Raw genomic sequence first — 19,073 nt, 5'->3', positions numbered from 1 at the left:
AGGCGGCTGTCGCCCATTTGTGAAGTTAGGCTCCGCCTACTTCTCAGTTTTTCTGTTTATTCCCACCCATGGACTGCTTTGAGACGTCCCAATGTCTGGGTCTCCCATAGGAACGATAAAGAAAAAGAGAATTTTGTTTACTTACCGTAAATTCTTTTTCTTATAGTTCCGTATTGGGAGACCCAGCACCCTCCCTGTTGCCTGTTGGCAGTTTCTTGTTCCACGTGTTATCACCGGCTGTTGTTGTAGACAGAGGCTCCGGTTGTTCCGGTTCTTGCTCTGTTTTTACTTGTGGGTGGCTATTCTCCTTCAGCTTTTGCACTAAACTGGCTAGATCTGGTTCTCCAGGGGGTGTATAAGCTCAGAGGGAGGAGCTACACTTTTTAGTGTAGTACTTTGTGTGTCCTCCGGAGGCAGAAGCTATACACCCAATGTCTGGGTCTCCCAATACGGAACTATAAGAAAAAGAATTTACGGTAAGTAAACAAAATTCTTTTTTTTTTTATTGATTTTATTAGTCCCTTAGGGGATTTTATGACTGTACTATCCGATCGCTTCTTCTGATGAGAGCGATGCTGCAGGAGAAATGCTACCGCTGTCATCGAGAGAAATGCTGTTCTCCTGTGAGTGCCTATGCTTTGCTGACTTTCAGTGGAAGTGAGTCATGACAGCTCAGGGGTCATCTTTCTTTCTTTTTTTTTTTTTTAAAAATCCTGTTATTTTTTTTTATTATTATTTGAATCAACAAAAACACATAACCAACACAACAGTCCCTTCCCCTGGAAAATAAGTCTGGAAAAGGGATAAGACCATCTCCAGTTATTAGCATAACATATTAGCTATATATAATATATATATAATAAGATGGAATAACATACACATACATTGCACCTGTATCCCACACCCACCATCAAATATACGTCACGGAATAAGTAATACATTTTAGTATATCCCTCTCTATCAAGCCACTTCACACTGTTGCCTCCCCACCGTATGTAGATCAGAGTAATATAATAGGAACACCCTAGTTCAGCTAATTTTTTATTTATTTTTTTTTAACCAGCGATAAGGAGAAGGACCTGATCCCCCATGGTATCTTGCAGCAATGTTCAGGAGGGCAGTCCCGGCATATCCAGCCACGCCCCCCAGATTTTATAGAATTTTTTTGAGCGCATTTCGTTTAAGATATATTCCCCTCTCCAGCCTAAGTATGTTATTGACCCTCTCCCTAAGGTCTCCCAGGGCCGGAGGAGCAGAATCCAACCAGTGGTTGTTTTGAAGTCTTGTGCTACTAGATCTAATACTGCCCTCCAGTACTCCTTAATATTCCCACATGACCACATCATATGCAGCAAGTTAGCATTCTCCTGCCTGCACGTAGGACAGAGATCACCCGTCCGGACCCCGATCTTATGCAGTAGGCTAGGCGTCCTGTAGACTCTATGTAATAGAAATAGTTGTGACAGTCGTTGGTTTTCGGCTACATCAAGAGTTGGAGTCTGTGACAGAATCTCATCCCATTGCTCATCCATCATAGGGCCCAGGTCTCCCTCCCACTTTCTTCTTGCCTGCACAGGAAATTTGTCAAGATATTTGGGTAGCAGTGCTGCGTACAACCTAGAAACAACACGTGTTCGCTCAGACGTCAGCAAGTCCGAGAGAGTACAACTCCTTTCTATTCTAATCTCGACATGTCGTGTCTGTGTATCGTAGGCATGTCGTAGCTGTAGGTACTGATAGAAAGAGCTATGTGGTATCCCAAATTCAGCCTGCAGCTGATTGAAACTCTTTAAAGTATTATTTTGTAATATCTGGGACACAACGAACCCCCCCCATCCATCCACATCCTCCAGTCAGACAGCTTCTGTAACTAGCAGTTTGGGATTATGCCACAAGGGCCAGTATTCTGTCGTTCCTAGTAGTATACCCAGTAATGTCCCCCTCCCCCCCAATCCCACACCTTGTATTGTAATGCTAGCGTCGGGTGTAACGATCTTGGGAGCATATATTCCACTTCAAGAAAGGCCACCGGGTGTCTCCATCTTGCAAGTTTTTTTTTACCAATTTACCCCCACTGTCATACGCGTCATCTTTTCCCCATCCCATGCAATATAATATATCCATGGGTTAGGGACCGCAAGACACCCTTCATCCTTTTCCTCTCTGCAGTGTCTCAAGACGAATCCTGGGTTGTTGTTTTTTCCACAATAACTCCCTAAACAAGGTGTTAATCCTACGAAAGAATTTCCAATGTATCCAAATCGGGGCGTTGTGGAGGAGATACAGAAGTTTGGGCATCAGCACCATTTTAAGTAGATTGGCTTCTCCAGTAAGGCACAATGGGAGTCTGCACCAGGCATCCACCTCATTTCTAAATATGAGCAACATGGGCTGCAAATTCAAAGTACAGTCATATGAAAAAGTTTGGGCACAATTTGGGTTTTTGCAACAGCTATTTCAGGTTCATATATCTAATAACTGTTGGACTCAGTAATATTTCTGGATTGAAATGAGGTTTATTGTACTAACAGAAAATGTGCAATCCGCATTTAAACAAAATTTGACCGGTGCAAAAGTATTGGGCACCCTTATCAATTTCTTGATTTGAACACTCCGAACTACTTTTTACTGACTTACTAAAGCACTAAATTGGTTTTTGTAACCTCATTGAGCTTTGAACTTCATAGGCAGGTGTATCCAATCATGAGAAAAGGTATTTAAGGTGGCCACTTGCAAGTTGTTCTCCTATTTGAATCTCCTATGAAGAGTGGCATCATGGGCTCCTCAAAACAACTCTCAAATGATCTGAAAACAAAGATTATTCAACATAGTTGTTCAGGGGAAGGATACAAAAAGTTGTCTCGGAGATTTAAACTGTCAGTTTCCACTGTGAGGAACATAGTAAGGAAATGGAAGAACACAGGTACAGTTCTTGTTAAGCCCAGAAGTGGCAGGCAGAGAAGAATGGTGAGAACAGTCAAGGACAATCCACAGACCACCTCCAAAGACCTGCAGCATCATCTTGCTGCAGATGGTGTCAATGTGCATCGGTCAACAATACAGCTCACGTTGCACAAGAAGAAGCTGTATGGGAGAGTGATGCAAAAGAAGTCGTTTCTGCAAGCACACCACAGAGTCGCCTGAGGTATGCAAAAGCACATTTGGACAAGCCAGTTACATTTTGGAAGAATGTCCTGTGGACTGATGAAACAAAGATTGAGTTGTTTGGTCATACAAATAGGCGTTATGCATGGAGGCAAAAAAACACGGCATTCCAAGAAAAGCACTTGGAACCTCCACCAAATTTTACTGTGGGTAGCATCATCCTTTGGGGCTGTGTGGCCAATGCCGGCACCGGGAATCTTGTTAAAGTTGAGGGTCGCATGGATTCAATTCAGCATCAGCAGATTCTTGACAATAATGTGCAAGAATCAGTGACGAAGTTGAAGTTACGCAGGGGATGGATATTTCAGCAAGACAATGATCTAAAACACTGCTCCAAATCTACTCAGGCATTCATGCAGAGGAACAATTACAATGTTCTGGAATGGCCATCCCAGTCCCCAGACCTGAATCTCATTGAACATCTGTGGGATGATTTGAAGCGTGCTGTCCATGCTCGGTGACCATCAAACTTAACTGAACTGGAATTGTTTTGTAAACAGGAATGGTCAAATATACCTTCATCCAGGAACTCATTAAAAGCTGCAGGAAGCGACTAGAGGCTGTGATTTTTGCAAAAGGAGAATCTACAAAATATTAATGTCACTTTTATGTTGAGGTGCCCATACTTATGCACCGGTCACATTTTGTTTAAATGCGGAATGCACATTTTCTGTTGGTACAATAAACCTCATTTCATTCCAGAAATATTACTGAGTCCATCAGATATTAGATATATGAAACTGAAATAGCTGTTGCAAAAACCCAAATTGTTAAGAAGAAAAAAGGTTAACATTAATAGGGGTGCCCAAACCTTTTCATATGATTGTATAATAATCCTGTGGTCGGGTACTAACCACTATCCCAAGATATTGAAACCTTTCCATTGTCGGGACCCGCAACCCCAAGACAGCAAGATCAAGAGGGAGTGAGTCCATAGGGAGTAGAGACGATTTTTCCCAGTTTATTAAAAGCCCCGACTGTTTCCCGAATTCTGTAATAATATTGACAGGCTGGACCAGGGACGTGCCCACCTCTCGCAAATACAGCAGCAGGTCGTCCGCATAGAAAGATACGTTATGCTCCAAGCCCCCAATCTCAAACCCCTTCACATCATTAGAGGCGCGTAGCATGGCCGCCAGCGTTTCGACCACCACTGCGAATAGCAGAGGGGAGAGAGGACAGCCCTGCCTTGTGCCTCTTGCCAGACCAAAGGGTAATGTAGTAATGCCATTTACTCGAATTTTGGCCCGTGGGGACATATATAGGTTTATAGGCTGGGTTAAATTACTATCTCCTAGGCCTAGTTTCTTCAAGACAGCCCCCAAAAAATTCCATTCAATACTGTCAAAGGCCTTGGCTGCATCTAATGACAGAACTGCCCTCTCTCTATTTCCCCCCTCCGAGCTGAGCTGCATCCCCAGAAATAACCGCCGCAAATTAAGAGATGTAGATTTATTAGGAATGAAGCCGGTCTGTTCCTCATGAATTACGGTCGTAATCACGTGGTATAGTCTGTTTGCTAGTACTTTTTCAATTAATTTAATATCTAATGTTAGGAGCGATATGGGCCGATGGAAGTCAGGGGTCATCTTCTGATCCAGCACTATCATGGCAACACATTGGCGCCCCGTGATAGTGTCCTAAGATTGTGATCCCCGCCGCGGCCCTTTAAATTGCGCTGTCAGAATTTGACAGTGCGATCTAAGGGGTTAACACAGGGGTCGGGAACCTATGGCTCGCGAGCCAGATATGGCTCTTTTGATGGCCGTATCTGGCTCGCAGACAGGGCTCCTACCTGTCTATGGGAAGGATGGATGCCGCGGTGCACTCACCCTGAAGATAAACAGCCGGCTCCGCTCTGTGACAGAGTCGCTGCGCTGTAACTATACCGTACTAGCTCTTATACAAGTGGCCGGCAGCGCTGGGCTCCGCCCCCTCCAGCCTCTTTCTACCTGTGACCTCGGGCTGACTGCCTGGCTCGTCATCTACTCTTCTGCAGTGTGTGGAGCCAGTAACTGCTGTGATTGTGGATGCATGTCATGTCGGCAGTTGCAGGATATGAAGAATCAGGTCAGAGATGAATATGTCAGGACTGGAGGCTGCAGACAGTGCGGTCTGAGTGGCAGACAGTGGCCGACACAGTCACAAAGTTTGTGACTTGCTGTGAGAACATCCTCTGCTGCCTCCCCCTCCCACTAGCTCTGGTCAGTGCCCCGATGTCGACCCTTAGCTTATTTAGTAATGTGCAGGCAGCCATGTGCTGGACAGGGTTAACAGTAAGCTATACAGAAAACTGCATCTGGCCCTTTTTGCATTATATTATCTTTGTAAAGATTCGCCAAACTGCCAGGAACAGTTTGAAGTCTGGATTCCAAATCTGGAATCTGTGCACAAGATGAAGATTTGGTTGCAGAAATTTCTGCACCAAGTCTGCATCTACTGCCAGGAGAAATGCTGCAGCAAAACCAAGGCTTTTTGCCACAATTTGATGCATTATATGTATTTTTGCTTGCATTTTATTTTCATTACTTTTAATGGGGAAAACGTAGCAAAAACACAGAAAGAATTGACATGCTGCAGTTTTTTTTCTACAATACAAAGTGCAAGGAAAAGATCCTGAACATGTTTACAATACTTCAGGATTCTCATTTACCATATTTTTCGTTTTTTCTTCGGCGCTCCATTGGGAGACCCAGACGATTGGGTGTATAGCTACTGCCTCCGGAGGCCACACAAAGCACTACACCAAAAAGTGCAAGGCCCCTCCCCTTCTGGCTATACACCCCCCCGTGGGATCACGGGCTTGCTCAGTTTTATGCTTTGTGCGAAGGAGGTCAGACATCCACGCATAGCTCCACTGTTTAGTCAGCAGTAGCTGCTGACTATGTCGGATGGAAGAAAAGAGGGCCCATACTAGGGCCCCCAGCATGCTCCCTTCTCACCCCACTTTTGTCGGCGGTGTTTAAGGTTGAGGTACCCATTGCGGGTACGGAGGCTGGAGCCCACATGCTGCTGTCCTTCCCCATCCCCCTGAAGGGCTCTGGTGAAGTGGGATCTTACCGGCCTCCAGACTCTGAGGCCGGGCTCCATCCACAGACCCGGAGATCCTGCTGGATACGGAGCTAGGGTGCCGTCAGGGACAAGGCCCTGCAACATTCAGGTACTCTGTGTCCCCGGGCAGACAGGCACAGACACACTCCAGCGTTGCTGGGTGTTCTAGTGCGCCGGGGACAGTAGCGCTGCGCGCTTGGGGTTATACTCACTGCAGCTTTGCTGAGTGAGTTTATGTGTGGGGAACTACCGCGCCGGCCGCCATGGTGACTGCGGCGCGGCTGAGACTTGTGGTGCGCCGGGGACTTCGCGCCGACCGTGCTTTTACGACGGCAGCGCTTGTAAATCTAGTCCCCGGCTTCTGCGGCCTAGTTACGCTTCGTTCCCGCCCCCAGCCCTGTCAGTCAGGGAAGGGGAGAGACGCTGTACAATAGCAGCGCTGAGGGCTGGAGTCTTATTTACATACTCCAGCCCTCTCACTGGGCACAGTGGGACGCCAGTTCCCGCTCTTTGTCTGCAGCACGCCCACGGCCCGCCCCTCTTCACAGGACGCCGGCAGCCATTCCTGCACGCAGTCTGAGCTGGAGAACGGACATAGCCCTGGGAGACCCAGACAAGGGATTCTGGCGACCACACAACCGCTGTTAAGCGGGCGGTAAGCAGCACCTAGGTGCTGTCCCCACTAGTGCCACAGTGTTGTTTAGTGTACTTTTTTCTGTACCTATATATTGCACTGTACGGTCGCTTCTTGGCTTATACCCCTATATTGCTCTGAGGAGACAACAGCATGTCATCCGCAAAAAGCAAGGGTGCCAAGGCACGGGCTTCATATGCTGCCTGTACCGCATGTGGGGCTGATCTACCGGCAGGTTCCCCTGACCCCCATTGTGTGCAATGTTCGGTCCCTGTGCCACTTCGTCAGCCGGAGTCTATGCTAGTAGTGGCCCAGGCAGAGACGCCTGTGAACCCTGCCCCGGTGACGGGGACAGAATTTGCAGTTTTTGCTGATAAGATGTCTGTGACTATGACAAAAATTCTAGAAACCTTGCAGTCCAGGCCGGTCACTCAGACCATGGGCACTGCTGATTCAATGTTCTCCGGTCCCCCTCAGTTGGAACTAATCCGTGCTCCAAGGGGGTCCCAGACATCACAGGCTGAAGGCTCAGACTCGGACGACAGTCCCAGGCAGCCTAAGCGAGCTCGCTGGGAGAGACCCTCGGCGTCATCACGCTGGTCAGGGTCTCAGCGAGAGGATTCTCTGTATGATGAGACAGAGCTAGGTGATCAGGAGTCCAATCCTGAGACTGCTCTCAACCTGGATACCCCTGATGGTGACGCCATGGTGAATGATCTTATAGCGGCCATCAATAGACTGCTGGATATTTCTCCCCCAGCGGAGGAGGCAGCAGCACAGCAGGAAAAATTCCATTTTAGGTATCCCAAACGTAAATTGAGCTCTTTTCTGGACCACGCGGACTTCAGAGAAGCAGTCCAGAAACACCATGCTTATCCAGATAAGCGTTTCTCCAAACGTCTTAAGGATACACGTTATCCCTTTCCCCCTGACGTGGTCAAACGCTGGACCCAGTGTCCAAAGGTGGACCCCTCAATCTCCAGGCTTGCGGCTAGATCCATAGTTGCAGTGGAAGATGGGGCTTCACTTAAAGATGCCAATGACAGACAGATGGACCTTTGGTTAAAATCTGTCTATGAAGCTATCGGCGCGTCGTTTGCTCCAGCATTCGCAGCCGTGTGGGCACTCCAGGCTATTTCAGCTGGTCTGGCGCAGGTGGACTCTATCATACGTCCATCAGTGCCGCAGGTGGCGTCCTTGACTTCACAAATGTCTGCGTTTGCGACTTACGCTATCAATGCGGTCTTGGACTCTACCAGCCGTACGTCAATGGCGTCCGCAAACTCGGTGGTTTTACGCAGAGCCTTATGGTTAAAGGAATGGAAAGCAGATTCTGCTTCCAAAAAATGCTTAACCAGTTTGCCATTATCTCAGGACAGGCTGTTTGGTGAGCAATTGGCGGAAATCATTAAACAGTCCAAGGGTAAGGACTCTTCCTTACCCCAGCCTAGATCAAGCAAACCTCAACAGTGGAAGGGACAGTCGAGGTTTCGGTCCTTTCGAGGTTCGGGCAGGACCCAATTCTCCTCGTCCAAAAGGACTCAGAAGGAGCAGAGGAGCTCAGATTCCTGGCGGACTCACTCACGCCCAAAGAAAGCAGCCGGAGGAACCGCTTCCAAGCCGGCTGCCTCATGACTTTCGGCCTCCTCTCTCCGCATCCTCGGTCGGTGGCAGGCTCTCCCGCTTTTGCGGCATTTGGCTGCCACAGGTCAAAGACCGGTGGGTAACAGACATTTTGTCTCACGGGTACCGGATAGAATTCAGTTCTCGTCCCCCGCCTCGGTTCTTCAGAACCTCCCCACATCCCGACCGAACCGATGCTCTTCTGCAAGCGGTGTGTTCGCTAAGGGCAGAGGGAGTGGTGATCCCTGTTCCTCTTCAGGAACGAGGTCAAGGTTTTTACTCCAATCTGTTTGTGGTGCCAAAAAAGGACGGCTCTTTCCGTCCTGTTCTGGACCTAACACTGCTCAACAAGCACGTGAAAACTAGGCGGTTCCGGATGGAATCCCTCCGCTCCGTCATTGCCTCGATGTCTCAAGGAGATTTCCTAGCATCAATAGACATCAAGGATGCTTATCTCCACGTGCCGATTGCTCCAGAGCACCAGCGTTTTCTACGCTTCGTTATAGGAGACGAACACCTTCAGTTCGTAGCCCTGCCATTTGGTCTGGCGACAGCCCCACGGGTTTTCACCAAGGTCATGGCAGCAGTGGTAGCAGTCTTGCACTCTCAGGGACACTCTGTGATCCCTTACTTGGACGATCTACTTGTCAATGCACCCTCTCAAGAGGCATGCCAACACAGCCTGAACGTTGCGCTGGAGACTCTCCAGACTTTCGGGTGGATCATCAACTTTTCAAAGTCAAATCTGTCACCGACCCAATCGCTAACATATCTTGGCATGGAGTTTCATACTCTCTCAGCGACAGTGAAGCTTCCGATGGACAAGCAGCGTTCAATACAGTCAGGGGTGCACTCGCTCCTTCAAGAACAGTCGCACCCCTTAAGACGCCTCATGCACTTCCTAGGGAAGATGGTGGCAGCAATGGAGGCAGTCCCGTTTGCGCAGTTTCATCTGCGCCCACTTCAATGGGACATTCTCCGCCAATGGGACTGGAAGTCGACGTCCTTAGACAAGAAAGTCTCCCTTTCCCAGACGACCAAGGACTCTCTTCAATGGTGGCTTCTTCCCACCTCATTATCACGGGGAAGGTCCTTCCTACCCCCATCCTGGGCGGTGGTCACGACAGACGCGAGTCTGTCAGGGTGGGGAGCAGTTTTTCTCCACCACAGGGCTCAGGGTACGTGGACTCAGCAGGAGTCCACCCTTCAGATCAATGTTCTGGAAATCAGGGCAGTGTATCTTGCCCTACAAGCCTTCCAGCAGTGGCTGGAGGGAAAGCAGATCCGAATTCAGTCGGACAACTCCACAGCGGTGGCATACATCAATCACCAAGGCGGGACACGCAGTCGGCAAGCCTTCCAGGAAGTCCGACGGATTCTGTTATGGGTGGAGGCCACGGCCTCCACCATCTCCGCAGTTCACATCCCCGGCGTAGAAAATTGGGAAGCGGACTTCCTCAGTCGCCAGGGTATGGACGCAGGGGAATGGTCCCTTCACCCGGACGTGTTTCAGGAAATCTGTCGCCGCTGGGGAAGGCCGGACGTCGACCTAATGGCGTCCCGGCACAACAACAAGGTCCCAACGTTCATGGCACGGTCTCGCGATCACAGAGCTCTGGCGGCAGACGCCTTAGTGCAAGATTGGTCGCAGTTCCAACTGCCCTATGTGTTTCCCCCTCTGGCACTCTTGCCCAGAGTGCTACGCAAGATCAGGTCCGAGTGCCGCCGCGTCCTGCTCGTCGCCCCAGACTGGCCGAGAAGGTCGTGGTATCCGGATCTGTGGCATCTCACGGTCGGCCAACCGTGGGCGCTACCAGACCGGCCAGACTTACTGTCACAAGGGCCGTTTTTCCATCTGAATTCTGCGGCCCTGAACCTGACTGTGTGGCCATTGAGTCCTGGATACTAGCATCTTCAGGATTATCTCAAGGGGTCGTGGCCACCATGAGACAGGCTAGGAAGCCCACGTCTGCTAAGATCTACCACAGAACGTGGAAGATTTTCTTATCCTGGTGCTCGACACACAGAGTGTCCCCCTGGCCATTTGCATTGCCTACTTTTCTTTCCTTCCTGCAATCTGGTTTGGAAAAAGGCTTATCCCTCGGCTCCCTTAAAGCGCAAGTCTCAGCGCTATCGGTATTTTTTCAAAAGCGTCTAGCACGACTTCCTCGGGTACGCACGTTCCTGCAGGGGGTTTGTCACATCGTCCCTCCGTACAAACGGCCGTTAGATCCATGGGATCTGAACAGGGTACTAGTTACTCTCCAGAAGCCGCCCTTCGAGCCTCTGAAGGATGTTTCACTTTCTCGACTTTCACAGAAAGTGGCTTTTCTGGTAGCGGTCACGTCTCTTCGGAGGGTATCCGAGCTGGCAGCGTTGTCATCCAAAGCTCCCTTCCTGGTTTTTCACCAGGACAAGGTAGTGCTGCGCCCGATTCAGGAGTTTCTCCCTAAGGTGGTATCCTCCTTTCATCTCAATCAGGATATCTCCTTGCCTTCTTTTTGTCCTCATCCAGTTCATCGTTTTGAAAAGGATTTACATTTGTTGGATCTCGTGAGAGCACTCAGAATCTACATTTCCCGCACGGCGCCCCTGCGCCGCTCGGATGCACTTTTTGTCCTTGTCGCTGGTAAGCGCAAAGGATCGCAGGCTTCCAAATCCACCCTGGCTCGATGGATCAAGGAACCAATTCTTGAAGCCTACCGTTCTGCTGGGCTGCCGGTTCCATCAGGGCTGAAGGCCTATTCTACCAGAGCCGTGGGTGCGTCCTGGGCATTACGACACCAGGCTACGGCTCAACAGGTGTGCCAGGCAGCTACCTGGTCGAGTCTGCACACTTTCACCAAACATTATCAGGTGCATACCTACGCTTCGGCGGACGCCAGCCTAGGTAGAAGAGTCCTGCAGGCGGCGGTTGCCTCCTTGTAGGAGAGGGCTGTTTTGCAGCTCAAACTTGCGGTATTACTTTACCCACCCAGGGACTGCTTTTGGACGTCCCAATCGTCTGGGTCTCCCAATGGAGCGCCGAAGAAGGGAATTTTGTTACTTACCGTAAATTCCTTTTCTTCTAGCTCCAGTTGGGAGACCCAGCACCCGCCCTGTTTCCTTCGGGATTTTTGGTTTTTTCGGGTACACATGTTGTTCATGTTGAACGGTTTCAGTTCTCCGATGTTTCTTCGGATTGAATTTGTTTAAACCAGTTATTGGCTTTCCTCCTTCTTGCTTTAGCACTAAAACTGAGCAAGCCCGTGATCCCACGGGGGGTGTATAGCCAGAAGGGGAGGGGCCTTGCACTTTTTGGTGTAGTGCTTTGTGTGGCCTCCGGAGGCAGTAGCTATACACCCAATCGTCTGGGTCTCCCAATTGGAGCTAGAAGAAAAGGAATTTACGGTAAGTAACAAAATTCCCTTCTTTTTCCCTCAAAACTGGCGGTAAAATGGGGGTGTATCTTACAAAACAGATATGGCTTATGAAGGTGGCGATGGTCGAGCGGGCTCATAGGAGACAAGCTCACAGGACGCGCTCGGCGGTGTCGCAGTGGGCAGCATTAATCTGCGGGCAGGCGGGCTGCGAGGGTGTCTCGGCGGTGGGTGCATTGAGCTGACTGCCGACTCAATTGCATCACCCACGGTTCATGCGATGAGCTTCAAGAAAATGGCCGTGGAATCATATCTGCGCACGCGCCACCTCCGCGATCATTTTCTTGACGTCCATCTTGTCAAACCTGGGTGATTCAATGGAGCCGGCAGTCAGCTCAATGCACTTGCCACAGAGACACCCTGTGTTGTGACACCTCCGCAGACCCCCTGCCCACAGATCAATGGCGGCCTCTGCAACACCCCCGAGTGCATCCTGTGACTCTGCTCCACCACTACCGCCCTGGTAAGCCATACCCGGGGGATTCAAATGCGCCCATGGCTACACCCCCGAGCCACAGCATTGCTGACCCTCCTGAGCAGCAGCACCCCCTCCTCCGAGCTCGCAGCATCACTCTTCCTCCTGTGACCTTCCTGAGCTGCTCCACCACCATCGCTCCCCCTGGTGAGCATTAGGATTAAAGGGAGGTGTCGCGTTTTTTATTTTTGTATTAATAATAGTGATTATGAAATCCAAGTATTTTTAATACAAAATTAAACTCACTGTTTATTTAGTTTTTATTTAATTCTAGTGTTACTGAAACACTGGGGGCTGCCATGCTGGATTTGGTGTTTGTAACAATAGTTACTCACCTCAACTCCTTTATGGCAGCGCCCTGTACCCGGACTTCGACCTGCACTTAATACAGGAAAGCTCCCTGCTATTTGTGCAGCTCACAGCTTATGCTGTGCGCTGCACTTTCCCCCTGTCACCCGTTCGGCCTGTGTGAGTACCAGCGCCCTTCCCCCCGCCGCTGCTGCTACCTTCACCAAACACAACCCCTGTCCCCCCCCCCCCCCCGTGTCACAACCACTACCCACCCCCCCCCACTCTCCTTGCCTGGACTGATGTCATGCATCGCAAGTTCACAATGTAAGTTATTTATTTGATTTTTTTACTGCTAATTACCATTGTTTCAGTCCAGTTGTGGCTTTATACAGCAGGGAGGAGCATTCCTTGCTGTACTAAGTGAACATTGGAGCGATTGATCTGTCAATGGCCCTTTAAACATATTGTACGGCTCTCGCGGAATTATATTTCAAAATATGTGGCGTTTACGGCTCTCTTAGCCAAAAAGGTTCCTGACCCCTGGGTTAACAGGTACGGATGGATCTCCGCCTGTTAGCCGCACATGTCTACTGATCAGATTAGGAGACATGCGTGATTACCACGGGCTCTATGCTGTAGAGTGAAATGAACATGGCAAGTTATAAAAAAAAAAAACTTTCATATTTTTTGTTTTTTTGCAATTTCACCGCACTTGGAATTTTTTTTTCCCCCACTTCCCAGTACACTCTGTGGCAAAATGATCCAAAAGTTAAACTCTTCCTGCAAAAAACAATCCCTCATATGACTAGATTGATGGAAAAATAGAAAAGTTATGGCTCTTGGAAGAAGGGGAGGAAAAAAACAAAAGTGCAAAAAATGTAAAATGACCATGGCGGGGTGTGGTTTTATTGTGGTACCATTAGATATTGTGCTCTGCCCTCTTGCTTTTTCTGCCAAAATTATGCCTGCAAAGGTGACCGGTTCCTTTTATTAAAGCCACAGTTATCACCAAATGAGAGGATTATCAACTGCTAATTATTAATTTATGGGATACCAGCCAAGCCAATATGTAGAAAATACATTTATCCTTTCTTTATTGTTCCTATGGGAGACCCAGACATTGGGTGTATAGCTTCTGCCTCCGGAGGACACACAAAGTAATACACTAAAAAGTGTAGCTCCTCCCTCTGAGCATATACACCTTCTGGATAACCAGATCTAGCCAGTTCATTGCTTTGTGTTCAGGAGGCACACATCCACACATGCATTCTCATCTGATTTTTCATTTTTGGAAAGTTTTTGAAGAAAAGCGGGTCCAAGCCTGGACTCCCGGCATGTCCCTTCTCACCCCACTGTGTCGGCGGTGTTGTTAAGGTTGATTTCAAGGCTGGAGCCTTGCATGCCGCGCTCCTTCACCATCCCTCGGGCTCTGGCTTGAAGTGGGAGCCAGCACGGTTCTCCTTGCTTTGCAGGAGACCGGTCTCCATCCGCAGCCCTTCAGGATCCTGCTGGACGGAGCACTCATCCCCAGGGACTTGGAACCCTGCGTCTCAGCAAGCTAAGTACCTGAGACGTTTATATTTGGGGGGTCCCGGTACTTTATTATGGTGGGAGAGTGTGCTGTGTACCTTTTCTGACATTTCCGGCCGGTTCTCTGGTTGTCGCCTGAGAACCGCGCCGATGGTGCCTGCGCGCCGGCCGCATCGCTTAAATTTAGGCCCCGGCTTCGCCGGAGGCCTACTTTCGATTTCACTGCCCTCGCATGTCAATCATGCAGAGGGACAGTGCGGCTCCGCCCAGCGGCCGTTCGGCACAGGGGAGGGACACTCCTCTCTGAGTACATGTCCCCTCCCCTGTAAGTCTCCTTGGCCCTCCAGATCCCGCTCTCCGAGCAGGTCCCGCCCCCTCTCCTCGCTCCGGCGCCATTTTCTCAGCGTTTTTCTCTGGATCAGCGCTGGCTGCAGCATCCCTGCTAAGCTGCTTGGGGGTCCGGGCTGTGGGATCTGGAGGGCACACAAACGGTCTGGTAAGCCACAACCTCCGGTTGTGGACCTTCTTATATACTCTCTGGGGGTCATTCTGGCTCAGAGCCCCTACTTCAGCAGCATGTCTCACACGAGGAGCAAGGCTGTACTCAATATGCACTGCATGTAAGCTCGTGCTGCCTGAACCGAGCACATATCCACATTGTGATGCCTGCTCTAACCTGACAATGCCTCAGCCTGGAATCGCACCCACAGTGGTCCCTCCGGCTGCTCCGGCTCCGGTGGCTGAACCCCCGGCTTGGGTAGAATCCTTCTCTAGGTCAACCTCCCAGTCTTTTGCCGACTCCATGGGACAGCTGTCCCGGACTTTGCTGATCATGCATCAGCCCCCTTCTCAGGGCGCCTCTGCTGCTAGGGCTCTCTCAGCAGAGCTCACAGAGGATTCTTCATCTGGTCCCAGACCCCGTCCTCCTAAAAAGAGACGCAGGGTCCCCTCTCCTTCCTCGTTCCGCGGCTCTGATTCAAGAGCTGACTCGCAGGACGAGGAGGATGCCTTTACTGGGGGCTCGGAGGCTACCTCCATGTGCCCCATTGATCTGTCCGAAAGTGACTCAGATGTTAGTGATTTGATTGCGTCCATTAATTCTGTACTGGACCTCAATCCGCCAGTATCAGAGGAGCAACCCTCTCTGGCAGAAAAGCACCAGTTTACCTTGCCTAAGAGGACAAGGAGTGTGTTCTTTAACCACTCCAGTTTTCAGGCCACTGTGACCAAGCCTAGGGCCTGTCCTGACAAACGCTTCCCAATGCGTGGTTCTGATGACCGTTTTCCCTTTCCACCTGAGGTGGTCAAGGAGTGGGCTCATTCACCAAAGGTAGACCCTCCGGTGTCTAGACTCTCAGCCCGGACCGTTGTATCAGTGGCTGATGGCACCTCTCTTAAGGATTCCACTGATCGCCAGGTTGACCTTCTGGCCAAATCTGTATATGAGGCGGCAGGGGCCTCGTTCTCCCCATCTTTTGCAGCAGTGTGGGCTCTCAAAGCCATCTCTGCTTCTCTGAGGAGATGCATTCCCTCACCAGGGAATCTATGCCCGAAATGGTTGCCTTAACTTCCCAAGCTTCAGCTTTTTCGTCCTATGCCATGTCTGCCATGCTGGAGGCTTCTCACCGCACTGCGGTGGCTTTGGCTAATTCCCTCGCTATCCGCAGGATCTTGTGGCTTCGAGAGTGGAAGGCAGATGCTTCTTCAAAGAAGTACCTTGCTGGGCTCCCTTTTGCTGGATCCAGGCTATTCGGTGAACAACTGGATGAAATTATTAAGGAAGCTACTGGCGGGAAGAGTACTTCCATGCCACAAACTAAAACCAGGAAACCTGCCCAGGGTAGGAACCAGTCGAGGTTTCGTTCCTCCAACTGGTCATCCTCTAAGCCCTCTGCCTCGTCCACTAACTCAGCCAAGGACCAAAAACCCAACTGGCGCACAAAGGCGCGTCCACAAAAGACCGCAGGAGCTGCTGCCACTAAGGCAGCCTCCTCTTGACTATCTGTCCGCGCCAGCAACGTCCTTAGTCGGTGGCAGGCTCTCCCACTTTGGCGACGTGTGGTTTCAACACGTCTCCGATCAGTGGGTGCGGGATATCATCTCCCACGGCTACAGGATAGAATTCTCTTCCAGCCCGCCAAACAGATTTTTTCTGTCAACTCCCCCCTGCTCCAAGGCCGCCGCCTTCTCTCAGGCCGTGGCATCCTTGCAGGCCAACGGAGTAATTGTACCGGTTCCCGCCCGGGAACGGTTCAGAGGTTTCTACTCAAATCTTTTCCTAGTCCCCAAAAAGGACGGTTCCTTCCGGCCCATCCTGGATCTCAAGCTTCTCAACAAGCATGTTCAGGTGCGGCATTTTCGCATGGAGTCTCTGCGATCAGTCATTGCCTCAATGACCCAAGGAGATTTCCTGGCATCCATCGACATCAGAGATGCCTATCTGCATGTGCCAATTGCAGTTTCACACCAGCGTTGGCTACGTTTTGCAATTGGAGAGGAACATTTCCAATTCGTGGCTCTCCCCTTCGGGTTAGCCACGGCCCCTCGAGTATTCACCAAGGTCATGGCAGCAGTGGTTGCGGTTCTGCACCTCCAGGGGTTGGCAGTGATTCCTTACCTGGACGACCTTCTAGTCAAGGCTTCATCCAGCGCAGACTGTCAGCGGAGTGTCTCGCTCACTCTCGCCACTCTAGCCCAATTCGGGTGGCTTGTCAATCTGCCCAAATCCACTCTGACTCCGACCCAGAGGCTCCCGTACCTAGGGATGCAGTTCGAGACTCTACCGGCACTTGTGAAGCTGCCCTTAGTCAAACAGCAGTCCCTCCATCTGGCGGTGCGCTCTCTGCTGAGGCCCCGCCGTCATGCCATCAGGCACCTAATGCAGCTGCTGGGTCAGATGGTGGCGTCAATGGAGGCTGTTCCCTTTGCCCAGTTCCATCTGCGTCCTCTGCAGCTGGACATTCTCCGCTGTTGGGACAAGCGGACTTCCTCCTTGCACAGGCTAGTGGCTCTGTCGCCACAGACCAGGGGCTCCCTTCAGTGGTGGCTTCGGCCCCTCTCTCTGTCTCAGGGACGCTCCTTCCTGGCCCCGTCCTGGGTGATCCTCACCACGGATGCCAGTCTATCCGGCTGGGGAGCGGTATGTCTCCACCACCGAGCACAGGGCACTTGGACTCCGTCCGAGTCAGCCCTCTCGATCAATGTGCTGGAAACCAGAGCTGTGCTTCTGGCTCTCCTAGCCTTTCACCACCTTTTGTCGGGCAAGCACATCCGAGTCCAGTCAGACAACGCGACAGCGGTTGCCTACATCAATCACCAAGGCAGGACACGCAGCCGCCTGGCAATGTTGGAGGTTCAACGCATCCTTCAATGGACGGAGGACTCCAAGTCCACCATATCCGCAGTCCACATCCCAGGCGTGGAAAACTGGGAAGCAGATTATCTCAGCCGTCAAAACGTGGACAGTGGCGAGTGGTCCCTGCATCCGGCAGTGTTTCAGTCAATCTGCCGCAAGTGGGGCACTCCGGAAGTGGATCTAATGGCATCCCGGCACAACAACAAGGTTCCGGTTTACGTGGCTCGCTCCCACGATCCTCAGGCCTTTGCAGCGGACGCTCTGGTTCAAGATTGGTCCCAGTTTCGTCTGTCCTACGTGTTTCCCCCTCTAGCTCTCTTGCCCAGAGTTCTGCGCAAGATCAGAATGGAGGGCCGTCGGGTCATCCTCATTGCTCCGGACTGGCCCAGGCGAGCTTGGTACCCAGACCTGCTCCATCTGTCCGTAGAGGTGCCGTGGCATCTTCCGGACCGTCCAGACCTTCTCTCACAAGGTCCGTTTTTCCGCCAGAATTCTGCGGCTCTCAGATTGACAGCGTGGCTCTTGAGTTCTGGATCTTGACGGCTTCTGGTATTCCTCCTGAAGTCATCTCCACTATGACTCGGGCTCGGAAGTCTTCCTCGGCCAAAATCTATCACAGGACCTGGAGAATTTTCCTGTCCTGGTGTCGCTCTTCCGGCCATGCTCCTTGGCCTTTTTCCTTGCCGACCCTTCTGTCCTTTCTACAGTCTGGTCTGCAGCTAGGACTATCCCTCAATTCCCTCAAGGGACAAGTCTCGGCTCTGTCAGTGTTGTTCCAGCGGCGTATCGCCCGGCTGGCTCAGGTGCGCACCTTCATGCAGGGCGCGTCTCACATCATTCCGCCTTACCGGCGGCCCTTGGATCCCTGGGACCTCAATCTGGTCCTCACGGCCTTGCAGAAACCCCCCTTTGAGCCTCTTAGGGAGGTTTCTTTGTTTCGTCTTTCACAGAGAGTGGTCTTTCTAGTGGCCATAACTTCCCTCAGGAGAGTCTCTGATTTGGCTGCGCTCTCTTCGGAGTCACCTTTTTTTGGTTTTTCATCAAGACAGGGTGGTTCTCCGTCCGACTCCGGACTTTCTCCCTAAGGTGGTTTCTCCTTTCCACCTTAACCAGGACATTTCCCTGCCTTCCTTTTGTCCGGCTCATGTTCATCGCTTTGAAAAAGCGTTGCATACTCTGGATCTGGTGCGGGCGCTCCGGATCTATGTGTCTCGCACCGCTGTTCTTAGGCGGTGCACCTCTCTTTTTGTGCTAACCACAGGTCGGCGTAAGGGCCTCTCGGCTTCTAAGCCGACCTTAGCCCGTTGGATTAGGTCGGCCATTTCCGATGCCTACCAGTGTACTCAGGTGCCTCCCCCGCCGGGGATCAAGGCACACTCGACCAGAGCTGTCGGTGCCTCTTGGGCTTTCAGGCACCAGGCTACGGCTCAGCAGGTCTGTCAGGCTGCCACTTGGACTAGTCTGCATACCTTTTCAAAGCACTACCAAGTGCATGCTCATGCTTCGGCAGATGCGAGCTTGGGCAGACGC

The 19,073-nt window shown here is 51.0% G+C and overlaps 1 protein-coding gene across 2 annotated transcripts in view; it reads left to right on the top strand.

The window, feature by feature from the left end:
- The window catches only part of TRMT1L (tRNA methyltransferase 1L), a 96,759-nt gene that overhangs the window by 7,034 nt on the left and 70,652 nt on the right, over positions 1 to 19,073 (top strand). Inside the window, exon 1 of one of the 2 annotated variants that reach the window (XM_075328946.1) lies at positions 5,209 to 5,235. The exons of the other annotated variant lie outside the window; for it this stretch is intronic. Coding sequence (XP_075185061.1) covers positions 5,224 to 5,235 — 12 coding nt within the window. The 5' untranslated portion in view covers positions 5,209 to 5,223. Of the gene's footprint in view, positions 1 to 5,208; positions 5,236 to 19,073 lie in introns of those variants that run through there. 2 annotated transcript variants of the gene reach the window in all.

Source organism: Anomaloglossus baeobatrachus, chromosome 11 (genome assembly GCF_048569485.1).
Source record: "Anomaloglossus baeobatrachus isolate aAnoBae1 chromosome 11, aAnoBae1.hap1, whole genome shotgun sequence".
NCBI lineage: Eukaryota > Metazoa > Chordata > Amphibia > Anura > Aromobatidae > Anomaloglossus > Anomaloglossus baeobatrachus.
Note: the sequence above shows the minus strand (reverse complement) of the source record. Positions and strands in the feature narration are given on the sequence as shown.